Below are 16798 nucleotides of genomic sequence, written 5' to 3'. Positions count from 1 at the left end.
TCCTCCGGAAGCCGCGTGTCGTCTGTAGCCAGTGGATCTCATTAGCTGCTCTCCCCTCGAACGTGTGAGCAACCTTTAGCTTCTCCCCGTCGTCCGTCCTTGGCTCCGGTCCGTCTGCTGCCATCCGGCTGCAGCTTCAGTGGGACCGTTAGCACCTCTTCACCTGCCCACTCACCTGATTCAGAGGGATCAGTGAGACACTCATTGCCATTCATCGCCTCCACTCTTTGGCCTCTCACAATGGATCATTTATTGATGCTCATGTTTCCATCAGGGCCAGGAACTATCCCACTTAATGCTGCAGGCTGCGGCCTTGCGCTGCCTGGTGGTTTGCGTTGAGGCGCTGTATAAATGGATGTATGGTCCAGTAGTCTTTCAAATGAGCAATGTTCTTCTCGTTATAGTGGATACCGGTGCGTGGAATCTCTAACCATCTCCTTTGATAACTGTGCCTCCTGGTGGGAGGTGTCAGTATTTCTCTTATTGAATGCAATTCTTCGAATCTGGCGTGTGTGTGCCTGCTGAACATACAGCCAGCCTAAGGATCTGCAATGACACAGCATATGTTGGCGTCTGATAGCCTGCAGTGAATGCAATCACTCGACCCGCAGGTATTTCCCATGCTGAATCACAATCGGGGCCGAGACAAGAGAGTGAACAAGGCCACTTTATGCCAGAATGACTCAATCAGTCGCCTATTTAGCTGGTGCCACCTAATGACTTCAGCGTGAGGCAATATACACCTGGGGCAGACTCGAGGGCGCCGTCCCTCTGCGTCTTTCAAGTGAGTGTGAATTGTTCAAATGGGAAACAATGGAGCTCAAAGGATCTCAATGATCTAGCAGTTACTTCTCCTTTGACGTCCCCTTTGAAGGCTCAACACTACAGCAGCAGCAGCAGCTTAGCGGCACGCCAACAAACACCCAATGAACATATTTGCCTGTGGTAAAAATCTGCCCCAGCTATATAGGATAGCAGGGGCCTACTACGTCCACGTATCACCCATTTATTGATCCAGTTTGTGGAGGCCAGTCGGCGCAGAGGGCCTGCTATCAGGCGTGACCCCTGAAGTTTGTTATCAGCTTCTTCTTTTTAAATCTCATTTACAAATACTGCGCTCATCAAAATGATAGACCCCTGCAGCAGGAAGAAGACGACCTAGACGACAGAGAGAAGAGTTGTCCCATGAATGAGGTGCTCCCAGCGTGTAGGGACCTTACTGCCCCGGGAGCCGAGACAGTGTTGGAGGTGGTAATGAGAAAGGAGAAGTCAAGTTTGGGACGTCTCCATGAGAGGGACACGTCTGATCAGAGGGGTCGACGGAGGCGCCAGGCTGCCACAGATGACCGACAGCAGAGAGAGAGAGAGAGAGAGAGAGAGAGAGAGCACATTTTGAATTTAACAGCTTCCAACGTGATTGGCTACAGGCGAGCATGCTGGGTTGGGATTGGACGAGACGGGACGGAGCTGGTGGAGTTAAGAGAGAGCGGGAAAAGTCTTCCTGTCTGAACATTTGTGAGGAAATAAAAAAAAAAAAAACATGTATCACTACTTCTGCATCCTTTACATCTCAACACCGGTTATTTTGGGTTGGAGAGTAATTTCAGAACAGGAGAGTTCAGAATGTGTCCCTCAATTGTCCATATTAATACACTCGGTTTTTAATATTTGAATTGTCATTGAGTTGTGCAAGAGTCTTCTTCAGTTTGAGCCGTTACCTGTGGTCCAATGATGCTCGTGTGAGAAGTTATCACATAGAATATATGTAAAAACCGGGTGGAAACAGGCCCCAAAGAGTCTTGTTTAAGGTTTTCATATAAGAAAAAAACAAATCTCTCGTCTTCACGGTCAAAAATATCTCCTGTCTTTACAGTTCTTTTAGAATATCAGCCCTGAAAATCAGCATGACATCCTGCGTGCGGGCTGCGATATCACAAATCCCAGGAAGGAAAAACTCCGCTAAATGCTAAGCAGCTGCATTTCTGTGTTCATATATCGTGCACACAAGTCGGGTTACCAACACAATTCAATTTTAACAGAATTTGTTGAGTTCCAGGTAAAGAAAATGCAAATGAAGTCTTGATTCCACCCACTGCCGCCGTGTGTGAATACAGGCAGATAAACAGCTGCTGGGGCCGATTCTCCAGTCGCTGCCATTAAGCCACTGCAGACGAAGATAAGGTGATTGAAGGAGCTGGAGCCGCAGCTCAGACGACGGAAAAACCACGTGGCAAACAAGATGGAAAAATGTGACATTTTCTGTTTGTTTCATGTATTAACGTGAGGACGGTTCCATTCTGATGTTTTCCCCCTCTTCGTGCTTCATGTACGGCAGACTGTAGCCACTCGGTCTGTTTTGTGAAGAACTTTATTTTGATCTTTTTGAGGGTTGTTTTTTCTCTCTCTCCCTCTCGGGGGGGGGGGGCTGCATACACCAGGTGTCAAACGAACCTTGCTGAAACAATTTAACTGGATTTCCAGGAGAAACTGTAGAGTAGAAAAAAAATCAAGTTTGCTGCCATTAAAGTTTTGCAGAGAGACAAAGAGGATGAGATGACATGAAGAGCACCAACTTTTTCATCTCAACCAGGAGGAGAAACTCTATTGTCATTATCTGAACTATCTTGGGGCTGGGGGCACCTTGGTCCTGCCAACTGATCATTTGAAATAATAGACATTATTGCTCAAACCAATCATTTTGTTTGCAATATTCAAGCGAGTAAGCAGCCCGTTGATGAAAAAAAAAAACATGGTCTCTTCTTTGTCTGTGAACACTACGAAGGTTCTTCAAAGAAAAAAAAGGGCGGGGGGGGGATAAAACACAGCATTGTCACAACATGGTGATAAGAGGAACAGTATGGACTGCTCCATTTGTTCCCTTTGTCTCAGTCAACATCAGTGTCACAGCAGATGGCAGCACAATGGATCCATACCGAGTTTGCGGCATTGCATATTCACCAAATGTTCAGTGCTACTTGTGTGTTTTGCCTTACGTTGCACATACAGACATAATGCGTAGAAGAAAAGATATACCTTTATTCGCCCCAGAATGGGGGAATTTGGGCATTACAGCAGCAAAGTGGACAGAAGAATATAGAAAGAAATTTAGCAGTATTAAGTACAAAATATAACAAAATAATAACATAAAATATTAAAAAAATATATAAATACGATATACAGAGCAGTGGCAATAGTTGCACATGGAGAATAAATATAAATATTACACAGTTGGTTATTGCCTGTATTGTATGGAGGGAGGAGCTGTCCGCTCAGGCCGTGGTGCTGAAACAGCCGCGGCGGCAGCAGGGCCGCCGGCACCGACAGAAGGGCGGGGCGCAGGTGCTGGACCTCCCGCTTCGAGCTAGGAGCTTTCACTTTAGTGGATTTGGTCACGAGATCGTCGCCTGTGCAGAAGAAGACAAACGATCTGGCTCCTTGGTCTCGTTGGGAAGTCCTCGAGGTGACGCGCTGCGCCCTTCTCCTCGTAAACACTTTTGGAAAGCCACTCCACCGAGAAGTTTGCCATGTCGCCCTCCGAGCAGTGATGTCAGAGTGTGTGTGTGTGAGTGTGTGTGTGTGTGTGTGTGTGTGTGTGTGTGTGTGTGTGTGTGTGTGTGTGTGAGTGTGTGTGTGTGTGTGTGTGTGTGTGTGTGTGTGTGTGTGTGTGTGTGTGTGTGTGTGTGTGCTTGGGGTCAAGCGTCGCCGTCCCTTCAGATGTCTCCTGGCCGTCCACATAGGAGGGGCACACTTCTTTATTTGCATATGCAAAGGGTTCTCAGCGGAACGATAGAAACTTGGATGGTGGCTGTAATTGAGGTTAATAGAGGTCGGGGTTGTGGTTTTTCGCACGTCCGTGGCTGGCGCAGAGGCCGCGGCGCCAGCAAGTCTGAGTCTCAGCTACCTGGCATCTCGGAATAAAAAAAGATCTGCGCGTAAAGCGATTCGGGGCCACATCCGCCACTGAATGCAAGATACAGGTCAGATGTGTAGCCAGGGTTTGAAGCACATGGCAGGCTGCACGTCCTGAACCCTGAAGCTTCCTGGCATAGTTTGAAATTGTCTAGACCTAAAAAAAATAAAATAAAATAAAGGGTCGCTGACACCCTGGCTCCCGTTGGGTGCAGATGTTTCCAGACTGACTTTCTGGAGTCGCAGACACGAAGCGCCCAGCTGTCGGCGCGTCACGCAGCCCGGTGATGAAGTCTATTGTTGTGGCTGGGTGTGACCCGCAGCCAAGAGAGCTTCCACAGAAAGTGAGAAGAGAATTCCTTTTGATCTTCGATGGCTTATTTGAATTTGAGACATTTGCTGACGGGCCCCCGTGGGTAGAGAAATACATCATCAGGTAACCGCGACCGAACCTAATTTAAAACACACACACACACACACACACACACACGCAGCAAAACTTAGTTCATTTGCTATTTATTTTATAAATGGAAATGTTATTAGATCAAATAATCTGGAGCTAAAATGTAAACGCCTCTCCATTTATGACCCCCCCCCCCCCCCTTTATCTTGAAGTTGTCACCAATCAAGTCTCCTATCGACAAATCTCATCACACAATCGGGTCTCTTTTTTTTCAACCTGATGGCCTCGCACTTCAAAAAGAAAAAAAAGACCTGAGATCAGATTCGCCGGCCACACAAGACCCCAGACTCTCTGGAGCCATGGCCAGTAGGACCCCCGTGGCCCCCAAACTCCTCGATGAGCGGCTCAATTAGGACGGGTTGTTGGACCGTGATCTCCCCGTTAGCTGCGGCGTTTGAAGTGGCAGCAGGGTCCTGGACCAACAAGGCGCATGAGAGAGGAACATCTGGGCAACTGTTGGTCGACAGGTGAAAAGGTGTGTGTGTGGGGGGGGGGGGTCTCTGTCTGTGATGAAGCTCTCATCATAGAATGAAATGCTTTGTCTGCTTTACTGTCTATACCACGACACTATCCCTTGGGTGATTCCATTCAATGTGTTTATATCGCCTCGTTAGATTTGATTCCAGCCCCCATATCTCCTGGATATCTCCAGAGGATCAAATCAGGAGATCCACACAATGAGTCGCGATAAGGACCTTTTGTCTGAAATGGACGGCTGCCACCTCTATCGGTTCTCTTATTTCCAACCTCCTCCCCTTCAAAGGGACAGGACGGGACGATCCGCTCATGTTGTTGAGTTAATCCTGCAATAAAGATCAGCTGATCCCTTTGAGGTCTCCAGTGGAAGAGCTTGGACGATGCGCGCCGCGCAATGAAACACCAGAGTCCAGGGCGTCAAGTATAGAAGATAGACTTTATTTAAAGATAAATAGACTTTTCTGTGAATCATATACAATTATTTTTTTTTATCAAATATAATAAAAAAGAAGAAAAAAACATACACATGAAATAAAACAAACTCTGGATTGCACTTTTTGATTTTAAGTGTTTCGGTGGGAGAAGTCTCTGATTGACAGTTTTTTTGGGGGGGGCTTTTGTCAGTAGAAATGAGGACTGTGGATGATGAGGTGAGGAGGGTGGTGAGGGGCCATCATCTGCGGGACGGGCAGCGGGTAGAAGGCCGGGCCGGCCGCGGTGTAGTGGGGAGGCTGGCCGGCCACGCCGTGGTACCGGACTGGGGCCAGAGGCTGGAACATCACCGATGGGACTTGCGGGGCGAGGTAGTCCTGCACCTCCCGTTTCAGCTTCATCCTCCTGTTCTGAAACCAGGTCCTCACCTGATGAGAGAGAGAGAGAGAGAGAGAGATCAGAATAAAGTTCGGATCCACATCAAGCATCGTGGCGCACGTTGAGGCTCACGGGACATCGTGCTTCTGTATGACTTCGCGGTGGAAACACGCGTCGCACCTGAGTTTCGGAGAGGTTCAGCTTCTGCGCCGTCTTCACTCGCTCCCCGGCGTCCAGGTATTTGTGCTTGTTGAAGATCTTTTCCAGTTTGCCGATCTGCTCGGGGGTGAACTTGGTGCGCACGCGGCGCTGAGGTCCGTCCTTCTCCGCCTCGCTTCCCTCGTACGCGGAGGGGCACTCGGAGGAGGCCGCTTCGCTCTCGTACCCGGACGAGTACCCGCCGATTTCCGAAGCTGAAAGCGAGATGGGGGAAAAAAAAGGTGCTGGTTATAGACACTGCTTGTTGTGTTGCGCCATGGCGGAACCACTAGGTCGTGCGTTGGATGCCACTTACTTGGTGAGGCGCAGCTGGCTGCACGGGGAGGGGAGCACGGGGTGCCGCTGCTCTCCGCCGACTCGGGGTCAGTGGGCCTCAGCGGTTTGGGTTTCGGCTGCAGGTAACCTTTTCCGAAAGTCGGCGGACGCGGCTGCACCACGCAGGGGACGTGGGGTCTGCAGGTCGACGCAGGGTCCATCATGCCAACTCCGTGGTCCTCGGTGGGCGAGGCGACGCGATGGCTCTGGGCCAGCCAGTCCACGGAGAAGTATTTGACCATGTTGCCAGTGCTGCTCGGAGACCTGTGAATCCACCTACTGTCGGAGGGAGAGTGCGCGTGTGTGGCTGCAGCCTCCCGTCCAGGCTTCAGCTTTTATAGGGGCCCGGCGCTCGTCGCCATTTGCATGTGTGGGGGGCCCCTTGTTAACGCCTGATCGATCCCGATGATTAGGGGTTAATGGCTCGTTATTGAAGTCTTTACATATCCTGTGAGTGTGTGAAGACCTGGCGCCGCCGAGTCTGTGAGAGTCCCCCTGAGCTCATACATTTGTCCGCCCCGACTGAAACTGGGGGGCCCCCGCAGAAAACAGCTGTATCACACAAGCTGCAGGAGTGGGAAAACCAAAACACTATCCTGCTGCTGCAGGAGCCAGAGTGACCAGACATGTAAAAAAAGTCTGGCTCGGTCATTTTAATATTCTGCGTCACGAATGCGTAATTTAAACATGGATGGAGTCGTGGCGGTGACTGTTCGTTGCTCTCTTCAGAAATGTTTATACACAAACTGATTATTATTTCACCCATGGAACAAAATCAGAATTCGCCAACAAAATTCAGTAAGGGAACTGATTCTACGTGAATTAATTCAAGCGTTCAAAAGCAAGTTGTTTATACTGAAGTATTTCACTCTGGGTTTTTTTTTTTATCACAGTGGTGGCTGATGTGATTATATCAAATCAACTGTAAATCAGTTCAATTACAGCATTAAACCGCTGCTGCTTCACATCATGCTGCATGAACGCATCATAATCCAGCCACAAAGCCAAGGGCTAATCTGCATGGTGAGCAAAGTTCATTTTGATTCCAGTGCTGTTAAAGAGTGGAACGCGGGACATGTACTTTGGAGTATATTTTAGGTTTGCTTCTAAATAAGTATTTGATATATGTATTCCCCCCCCCACCACTGGATATTATGCCATTTGTCTTTAGTGATATTAAAGTAGCAGCCCCTCAACCCACGACACAGTGACCCATGCATTAAACAAGGTGGTTTCTGGTCCAGTGCATATGATAAACTGGGACCAAAGAAGAAAAATATTAGTTTCTCATCACAGAACTGTCATTTGGCTTCTGGTCATGGCTGATTCAGTGGGATCCCAAACTTTGAGCTCCACTTAGCCAACCGTGAGAGCCGGGTAAACAATATGTAGATTGCCGACATTTAAGCGCGTATTTAACTGTAATGGGGAAACTTATCGTGTGCGTAAAATCAAAGTTTTGAGCCATCTATAAAACGACAGTATAACACTCGCTGCTTTGTAGCCCACAACAAAACTCAACAAATCTCACAGTTTTACTCTTGGTATCAAATGGGGGGGGGGGGGGGGGGGGGGGGCTTTCGTATTGACATGTCTTTGATACCCCGGTGCGCGCTGGCGCCGGCTGCCCGAGAGCCAGCATTTGGCACAGGCGCTTCAAACATCGCAGATCAAAGGTATTACAGTAGCAACACAATTACAGTTGATTGTCTGCCCGTTCAAATGCAAATATGCTAAAACAAGCTGCGAGGAAGCTGCAGGAAAACCCTGGGAGCGCAAACAGGCCCCCTGAGAAGAGACCGAGGGCGCCCGGATCCACATACCAACAACGGCTATGATAATAATAAGAAGAATATAAAATCAGAATAGAAGGTAACGTCACCATACACTCACTGAGGTTGGCAAAAAAAAAAGAAGAAATTATCATGGACCTTTCACTATATGATTCAATGTCCAGTCTTCTCTACCACCAGTGAAGGTGATGACTGACAGTTTCACATCACCCCCCCCAAAAAGGACGGAGAGACAACTTTCCACCGGACCGCGCCTAACCTGAGGGGTCTGCCCCCCCCCCCCCCCCCCCCCCCCCCCAGAGATCCCTGTGTGCAGCAGCTCGGGGACAATGGCCACTAAACTGATCGTTTAGTTATACGACAATGCAGATAAGAGGCCGGGCCTGGTTGTCTCCTCTATCGGTGATCTGTCGCTGTGGAGGCCGCAGCCCCATCAGCCCGTCGGGCTCTTTATCTTCTGACGCTTTGAAGATGCGCCCTGATCCCGTTAGATAACAATAAAAAGCGCCCGGGACGTCGCCTTCACACTGCGCCTATTTCCTCAGCTCGGCCTCCGTCTGTCCCAGAGGGACAGGCTGCGATCATTGTATTCTAATTGTTTTAGGATTTTTTTTTTTTTAATTTAGAGGGACACTGGCCTTTATTTAAAAGCTCACAAGGCTTATTCAACGTCGTTGTGTGTGAATCCAGATGTTGAGCTGACGCCATGCTTCAGAAGCAATAAAAGCGACGCAGTATTTCTGTTTGCTGTAAAGCAAGATTAAATACAGTGGGGGTTTATATGCTCTGCTGCATGTGTGATCATGAAATCCGTTTGGATTTATTATATTCTATACGTGTTTTATCATATAGGGTGTCTATCGGACAGCCTTGTTGTTGTAATTGATCCCAGACATAAATAATGTCACCGTGTATGACATACCATCTGTAAATCACTATTTATTTTACAAGATATATTAAATTTATATTGGGTTGGTATAATAAACAATTATGGTGATATTTAGTCCCCTTCCAATTGTATGAGGTCAGTTTGAGGCAAAGTGAAGTGCTACCACTTAAATACTGTGATTTTACAGTTCTGATTATTGTTTTTACACATGAAGCAGTGGCCCCATGGGACATCAAACAATGATGGAGCCAAAGACAACAAAACACAAGGGCAAAAATATGCCTGGATGTTCTAAAATGCATGTATCCAAATATGCCGACAAAGGAATGAAGTGTCCTTGTGGTCAGGTTTTTAAAATATGATGTGGCCATCAGTCACAGCAAACCCCTTGATTGATATTCAAAAGGAAGAAATACCAGAGAGGACAATGATGTCATTACCATGGGGCGTGAATCCCTATAGGAGGAGAGAAAAAACCCAATCTTCAGCTCACCCACATTCCCTTCCATGACGGATACGACGCGGCTGTAACCTGCCATGCAGCCTTTTCCATCACAGACATTATGTGACAATAACACGCTCTTGCAAGAGGGAGCTTATGAAATCTCGTTTATTTGGCCAAATTAAGCAGATCGTCATAGCACGTCACATTCAATCTCCACGGTGTGTTTCGGGGCAGAAAAGCGTGGACGAGAGAGAGAGAGAGAGTGGGCAGGAAAATAGAAAAAAAAAGACCCAGACCTAAAGTCATTCGTGAAATTACATTTTGCACACTGACATATCATTATGTTCTATCAATTTTTTCTGTAATGGGAAGGTATTGTCATGACAGCCAGCTGGTTTGGCTTTTACCCTTCACGACGCACTACTGGTGATGAAGGCAATTATGTCACATTGTGTTCTGTAAAATTGAATTAATAGGAGATATTAATGACCAATCTAGTCATATAAATCTAATTCGGTAAACTTCTATGTGGTCAACAAACAGATCTACCGGTTGTAGGTTAAACAAAATCAATGATCAGTCAACTGTTCAGTTAATTAAAACATTCTGCGGTATTCTGCGCTTTCTGAAAAGTCAAATCCAATTCAGCGACATCAAATCGATTTTATTTGAATGTTAGACAAGTGTAGATTAACCTGCCAGGGGCCCCGAAAAAAATGAGTTGCTGTCTGACTTACAGCCGAACCTATGTTGTCTAAATTGACATTACTGACTGAGGTTAGGGGGAATAGTGGACACACAACATCATTTTCCCAGTCTACAAGGCTCTGGTGACGGGACAACAGAGACATCTGAGGGTTGTGCCTGCAGGGGCACAGAGCCTCGGTCTGGGCTTGGACATGATGTGTTGACCTGTCGGCGGTGACTCAGTCACTCAGGACTATGAGGTATGACTGGCCCAGGACTCACTGGAACGTGGCCTTGACTCGCCTCAGCGTGTCCTGGATTCTCCGCGTTTGTCGCTCGCTGGACTGCTGGAAGTTGGCATCGTTGTCGGCGGCCAAGAGGTGGATGTCGGAGTTGGCGAGGCGGGCGATTCGGCGCCGGAGGTAGGCCTGCAGCTCCCGGTCCGGGCTGTAAGAGTACATCGCCTCCTGGAAGGCGTGGACCTGACTCACGACCTTTGCTATGCTCCTAGAACAAACATGAATGGATGGATGAGAGGATGAAGCAACGTGTAGGACCCTGAACAAAAGTAAAAATGAAAACATGAAAACGACTTCATAGCATCATCAGCTTTCGTCTGTGACCTGATTTGGAGAGAGTGGGGATAACCCAGGGTCCACGCTAAACAGCTGTGTATCTGCCTCTCCCTCTTAGATCTGACCCCAGCATCTGGCTACAGCCAGTCTCCTCTCAGCGTCTGGCCCGAAACCTCGTTTCCAATCTAACCCTATCCCACGGATGCCATCTGGTGCAACACTGGCACCCAAACCAACAACCCAAATTCAGCAGCTGGGCCATTACCGTCCAGCCGCCACTTGCTGTGACCTCAGCATCTGGTCAGCCATATTGGAGCGAAGAAGAAGGACACAGGGAAAATGTGTCCTCGCGGTGTGTCGGCCAACTTTGTCATAGTTGGACATGGATATGGAGATGTGCGGAGAGAGCTCATTCTCAGTTGATGACACTGTTTATATTTTGTGTCACTGCAAAGACGGTCTAATATCATTGGCTGTATGCATCATTTTATATTGATGGGCATTTAACAATTTGTTAAAAGCACGTGGAAAGTTTTTCAGCTGAAAACCAAAACAGAATGGGCAAAGCAGTTTCATAGGTCTTACATGTCTTTCATGAATTAATATCAATCAATAAATATCAAAAGATTTGTTTATTAAGGCGATTATATTCTCAAAAGTATTATTTGGAAAAATTGCTAGTTTAGTGATTTGATTTATCAACAACCAACAATTTGCTGTATGTTTATTGTACTTGCCTTCTCAGAGCCAGATCAGAGCAGCTACAGAGGGAATACATGTAACATTAACTGAATATAAGGTTATTAAAATGTTGCTACAAGACAAAGTGAGCAAACTGAAATTAACATCAGTGATAGCTGTGAGGCAGATTGCGCTTTTATTCCTTTATTTGGTGGAATAAGGTCTTATCTGTCTTCCCAACTTCGTGGAATTTATAGTCGCCTGTTGAACCAATCAGAACTGAATCTTTTGGATCTGTTGACTGTAGTAAACAACAGCAACCAGGGGTAAAGCGACGGAAGCAGTAATGGAACAAACCCCCAAAAAATGGCCACATCAGGACAACGGATCGAAAATCATCTGGACTTTCCCTAACCTGAGCTTGGTCCACTTGTAGGCTCCAGTAGTGAGTGTGAACGCTCCAATCTCCAGCTGCTGGACGTGCATGGCCAGGATGTGTGCCGGCGGCAGGGTGGGCTTCGTTCTGGAGTGCTCCCCTCCCATGAGACACAGGTCGTCGCTCTTCAGAAACACCTGAGGAGAGAGAGCAGATTATCCCCAGGGTAAATTATTTAGTTCTTACTGGAACAGAACAATTTAAAAAATTGAGCCAAAAATGCTTGATGACATGATAAGCCATGTCCAATGCCATGTAATATGAATGAGAGACTCGGTGAGGATTTTAAACACATTCAAACTCTTTACATTCAAAACCAAGATGGAATAACCTTAGTGCTTTTATTCAAGACATCTGTAGAGGGAGCTGTAGTGTGTTGGCTGATGCACCAGGTTCTTTTGAGTCTGACTTTCAGATGGAGAACCAGCTGCAGGCCCTCAGCACACAGGTTAGTTGCTCCGAGTTGTTTTTCTATTGATTTGTTTGCCCTGAAGCCCAGTTTCACAAAATGTGACCAGCCTCGCCTTCAGTTACAAACACCGTAAGCGTGCACTTGCTGACGAACACACCTACGCGCACACACACCTGCACAGCTCGTAGCTCCTCCAGTATCTCAAACACCTTGGACGACAGATGTTTCCAAGCCTGTTGGCAAGAGATGAGGAAGCTTTATTTAGTAGCTGCAAAATGAAAACAAATTATAGCTTGGCTTCGATGCAACACCAGTGTTGTGCATTGTGAGTTTTCTTTAATTACTCCTTTTTCGTTGGCCACATTCCTCCTCGCCTCCGTCATCCCATTTAAATGCATTAATGCTGATCTCTCATTTGCAAAAAAACAATTAAACACTGACCAAGTTCTATTGCAGCCAAAGAAAACATTTAGCTTGAGGGCATCTGACTTATTATGCAAACTTAGAATCTGTTTGAGGGGTAATTAATGAGACACAGTCTTACTGGCAATTGCCTGACAATCACGTTCTCCAGACCTCCGAGGACCTGCATGGCTGTGGCGAAGTTCCTCGATTCATAGCAGTGTTTTCCGACCCACAGATACTTGGTCACCAAAGCCACTTGTGCCTGCAAAAGAAGAGAGTTTTGCATTGACAAAAAAAAGACAAAAAAAAAGAAAGAAAAGAAATAAAAATGCAAAACCAGGCAAAATGCTAAATCCCTAGCAGCTCTTTGCACTGTGATGCTTTACTTGGGATGGCAGCAGACTGCATAATGAGGCAAGTCCAATGGAAAAATACTAAATATAGTCATGTTAATAGTGCATTGTGGACTGCTCTACATTTGCATTACTGCTACTGCTGATTATTTTTCCATTTGACTAGCAAAAGACTAACTTATAAGAAAATAATTTGAGTCGAAATGCATTTGGAAACGTGTGAACAGGTGAAAATGCTGAAGTCGCTGAAAGCCTTTTAAATTCTAATTTCAAGTTTGAGCAAAGAAAGAAGTTGATTTGCTGCTTGGAGACTGAAGAAAAAGAAAAAAAAAAAGAAACGTCTTTTGAAGGGGCAGAGGTGAAAGGTCAAGTGAAATGTGAAAACTGTGAAGATGTAAAACCTGAAGCCTTAACTGAAATGTAAGTGTCAGTCGGAGCATGTCACAGCATCTGCTTGCAGACATGCCCTGGAGTTAATTTTCCTGAAATTTTCCAGAGGTTGCCGTACGCGACCTCGAAAGGTTCCGAGATTTTCCCGGAACCTTTCCTGCCTGCCCCCTTGTAAAATGTCAGAGTGAGCCCATGAGAGATTACAGCAGGAATATCTTCGGAAAGCGGGACACAGCAAGAGACAAAACCACTGCTTTCTGCAGCGGAATTATCATCATGTCCAGCCTCCTGAATGCTCGACAAAGACGCGTAAGAATGTTCCAGGAAATTTTCCTGTTGGTGTGAACACGTCAGACTCGGACAATCTCCTGCAACTGGAAAATGACCCAATTTCCAATTGACATTTTCTGGAGTACATGTCTGAAAAGAGCTCATGATAGATATGACAAATATGAATGGATGCACAAATGTTCTAAATTAATCAGACATATTATACATTGAATAGTGTCTACAGGAAAGTATTTGCTAATAGCTAAAGGACAAAAAGCAACCTCTGCTGGTCGGGGCTCGGGCTCTAATAATAATTTATTCATCTGTTTCTCATTTTTTTTGTGAGACACAAATGACATATGAGCTTATGAAGTCATTTAATTAAGGAACAGTTTGTGGTCCATACAGTGTGTTTACAGGCCGGACGGCGACAGTAACATCTGCCGTTTTATTCCCTCCAGGTGACTCTGGTTACTCTCGTGAATATGACTCCTCTCACCTTGGCAGAGTCACAGATGACTATTTCCGAGGAGATCCAGTTAGTGACACTGGACGCATATGCGAGCAGCCGCTGCAGGTGGCTGTCTGACGACGTCCCCTCACATACGTGCAGACTGCTGCTCTCTGCTGGCGGGATGTGCTGCGACACATTCCTAATAAGACAGATGGAGGGACACCTATACTAGAGATTACTACAGAAACAAAAATGACTTGATTATTATTAGTATCGTCAGGAACCTAAATCATCCATTCATGTACCGAGGGAAATGCTAAACGTTCAATGACAAACACTGTACCGTCTTGTAGCTGCTGATGCACATACATAATATCTATATATAATGTATGACACTCATGTTAGCAAGTCAACACAATCACACATAACGTTCAGGAGAGTTCAAAGATGGGATACACTATGAAAAGTTTACAAAAAAAAAAATGAATAAATGAGTGGAGAAGTTAAACAAATATGTTCACAGTGTCTTTATAGAGATATTATTTGAGGTGATTATTTTATTGAGATTTATATGCCATGGCCGTCAACCGTCAACCACATCTCAACCAGGCTGAACTACTATGGGAGCTGTTGGATCAACATGTGAGACAGCGTTCTCTACCACAAATGTCAGAACACCAGCACCAGTGGTTTAGGCGCACTGGTACAGTTCTGGAGGCATATTGTCACTCAGCAACTTTCTAAGACACTATGCTGTTGTTTTTTCTTTTCCTTTGATTTGTCAAACCGGCTGTATCGACTGTGAAGTCAGAGCACATTGTTTAAAGCCAGAACATTATACTCACTTGTTTGGGATCGAGACTTTGTCGCTGATTCCTTTTACTCTGGAGTTGAGGAAATGAACCGGATGACATCCTTGGAACATTTCCTGCATTAAATGTTCATTAATCAGTGTATTACTATGCATTCATGGAGACATATCTCCCTCTAGTGGTTTAAAGATATAACAACACCAGTGCATGGTGGTGCTCTGAATGCAGGGTGGAGGATGTGCACTGTATACCTGCTGCAGGAGGGTGAGCTGTTGGGCTATGTGCTGTGTACTGTATTCATTCTGGCTGAATGGCAGTTGCTCCTCACTGTGCAGGGAGATGTTGGCGGGGTCATCCACCAGGGCGCCGTAGCAAGGCATAGGCAAAGCTGCAGCTATGGAGAAGGTCTTCTCTTTAGGCATGGACGCAGAGGGCTCCACTACTCTGGAGATCCGCCACTGAAAAGTTCAGAATGAATTGTCCTGAATTAGGTCAACACATTGATGCTATGATAAAAATTATATCATGTGTTTCATGAGGGTACTCTTTAATCAGCAGTGAGAGATTAGAGTCCATAGAATCAATCAAGATCTAAAATATAACTGTGTTAATAACAGACTCTAATCAAATGTCTAACAAAACAGACGTTTCCTAATTTCCCTTAAAATCTTAGCATTGCTGTCAGGATTTAGGATGGAAACATTTGCATGCAGGAAGTGGGGTGCTAAAATAAAAAAAAATTGTTCACATAAGATAAGAAAAAGCTAATTACTAAAACTCATCAACGAGAAACCAAAACGAAATGGCATAACTCGTCATTATATTGTGCTGACCTTTCTGCCAAGATCCTCAGTAGATGAATGCAAGCACACAGAGTCATCCTCCTCCTCAATGCTGACTAGGCTTCCTCTTCCGTGGTTCCAACTTGTACTGGGTGGGCTGTGGAGAGCAGCAAGAAGGTTCTGCCCCCGGCTGTCTACAGGAATTACCTGTGGGCAAACAAAATAAAGCAAATGCAGAATACAAACAGTGTTTGGTTACTTAAGAGGCAGAAGAAACAAGAGACAAAAAATGAACCAAAACCATACACAAGCTCATGTGGTCAACCCATTACCCCTAACCCTTCATTTTAGAGTTAAAACACACATTTTTAATTAATGACTGTTGTCATGCTCAGCAACAGCAAAGCAGACAAGTATAGCACATCAAGGAACTCCAGGGTGAAATCAATGTATGTCACAATACAGCCCAGCTATTATAATATAAGTATTATTGCTATGGTCAATAGGAGGTTATGTACCTTGGTATTGAGAAAGTTTTCTAATGTATCCACAAGGCTGGACTTTGGTGTGAAGTCCACCTGTTGACAGTCTGTTATCCAGAACTGGAGCAGGTCCAAACTGCGATGGAAGATCTTTTCCCTGTCTCCAGACACATCTGGACCTTCTCTGGAATGTAAAAAATCCAATCGTCTTACAATTAGTGGACATACTGAGTTATTTAAAATGTTATGCATTATTATGTTATGTAATTTATATAGGAGAAGTCGGACTGGTTTTCTTTGGCGCACTGTGGCCTACTGCACTGCACTAAGCGCTCTGTTAATGTAATAATGAGCTACCAGATATACTGTACCTTGCAGTACTGATGAATTTATCCATTATGAACTGCAGTAACTGCTCAGGAGTGCAGAAGAAACGATAGATATACAGGAACTGCTGGATGTAGCCCTCCACGGCAGCATTTCTGTGATGGAAATTGATATAATGACATAGAAATAGGTTCAGTATTCAGAGTTCACTGTTGAATAGAACGGTGTTTGGCATTCTTGAACTGTTGCAAAGGATTAACATATTGTTGTTCTTTGTCTTTTAGTGGGATTTATTGATTCTTGATTAAAGAAGAAAAATATAGTTTAACACTTTTACAGTTGTTTTTACAGTTTAACAGCGGTGAAATGCTATAGGCTACTTGGCTAACTGCTAATGTCAGCATGATAACGT

At 45.5% G+C, this 16798-nt stretch overlaps 2 protein-coding genes across 7 annotated transcripts in view; both read right to left on the bottom strand.

Moving 5' to 3' along the window:
- Positions 1-5300: 5300 nt before the first annotated feature.
- Positions 5301-7710, bottom strand: LOC118283937 (homeobox protein vent1-like). The gene is made up of 3 exons (XM_035606395.2): positions 6174-7710; positions 5840-6072; positions 5301-5709 (listed from the first exon to the last, which is right to left on the bottom strand). The coding sequence occupies exons 1-3, from the start codon at positions 6433-6435 to the stop codon at positions 5470-5472; spliced, it is 735 nt and encodes a 244-aa protein (XP_035462288.2). The 5' UTR covers positions 6436-7710; the 3' UTR covers positions 5301-5469.
- Positions 7711-9467: 1757 nt separating this feature from the next.
- Positions 9468-16798, bottom strand: part of LOC118283938 (kinase non-catalytic C-lobe domain-containing protein 1) — a 29793-nt gene continuing 22462 nt past the window's right edge. For 4 of the 6 annotated variants that reach the window (XM_047335175.1, XM_047335173.1, XM_047335177.1 and 1 more), the window contains exons 22-31: positions 16431-16541; positions 16096-16243; positions 15629-15784; positions 15047-15253; positions 14829-14911; positions 14029-14206; positions 12656-12778; positions 12285-12344; positions 11679-11836; positions 9468-10514 (exon numbers count right to left, since the gene is read on the bottom strand). In XM_047335175.1, coding sequence (XP_047191131.1) covers positions 10286-10514; positions 11679-11836; positions 12285-12344; positions 12656-12778; positions 14029-14206; positions 14829-14911; positions 15047-15253; positions 15629-15784; positions 16096-16243; positions 16431-16541 — 1453 coding nt within the window. In that variant the 3' untranslated portion in view covers positions 9468-10285. The remainder of the gene's footprint in view (positions 10515-11678; positions 11837-12284; positions 12345-12655; positions 12779-14028; positions 14207-14828; positions 14912-15046; positions 15254-15628; positions 15785-16095; positions 16244-16430; positions 16542-16798) is intronic. The other 2 variants (XM_047335176.1, XM_035606396.2) reach the window with 1 other exon arrangement.

The sequence above is a fragment of the Scophthalmus maximus genome, chromosome 10, assembly GCF_022379125.1.
Source record: "Scophthalmus maximus strain ysfricsl-2021 chromosome 10, ASM2237912v1, whole genome shotgun sequence".
Taxonomy (NCBI): domain Eukaryota; kingdom Metazoa; phylum Chordata; class Actinopteri; order Pleuronectiformes; family Scophthalmidae; genus Scophthalmus; species Scophthalmus maximus.
Note: the sequence above shows the minus strand (reverse complement) of the source record. Positions and strands in the feature narration are given on the sequence as shown.

What these genes read in the sequence shown, in the direction of transcription:
- LOC118283937 (XM_035606395.2), bottom strand. Translation starts at nt 6,435, where the DNA reads ATGGTCAAATACTTCTCCGTGGACTGGCTGGCCCAGAGCCATCGCGTC. An exon ending in AGCCAGCTGCGCCTCACCAA is followed by an intron (nt 6,073 to 6,173) that starts GTAAGTGGCATC and finishes TCTCGCTTTCAG; the next exon opens with CTTCGGAAATCGGCGGGTAC. An exon ending in TGAACCTCTCCGAAACTCAG is followed by an intron (nt 5,710 to 5,839) that starts GTGCGACGCGTG and finishes CTCTCTCATCAG; the next exon opens with GTGAGGACCTGGTTTCAGAA.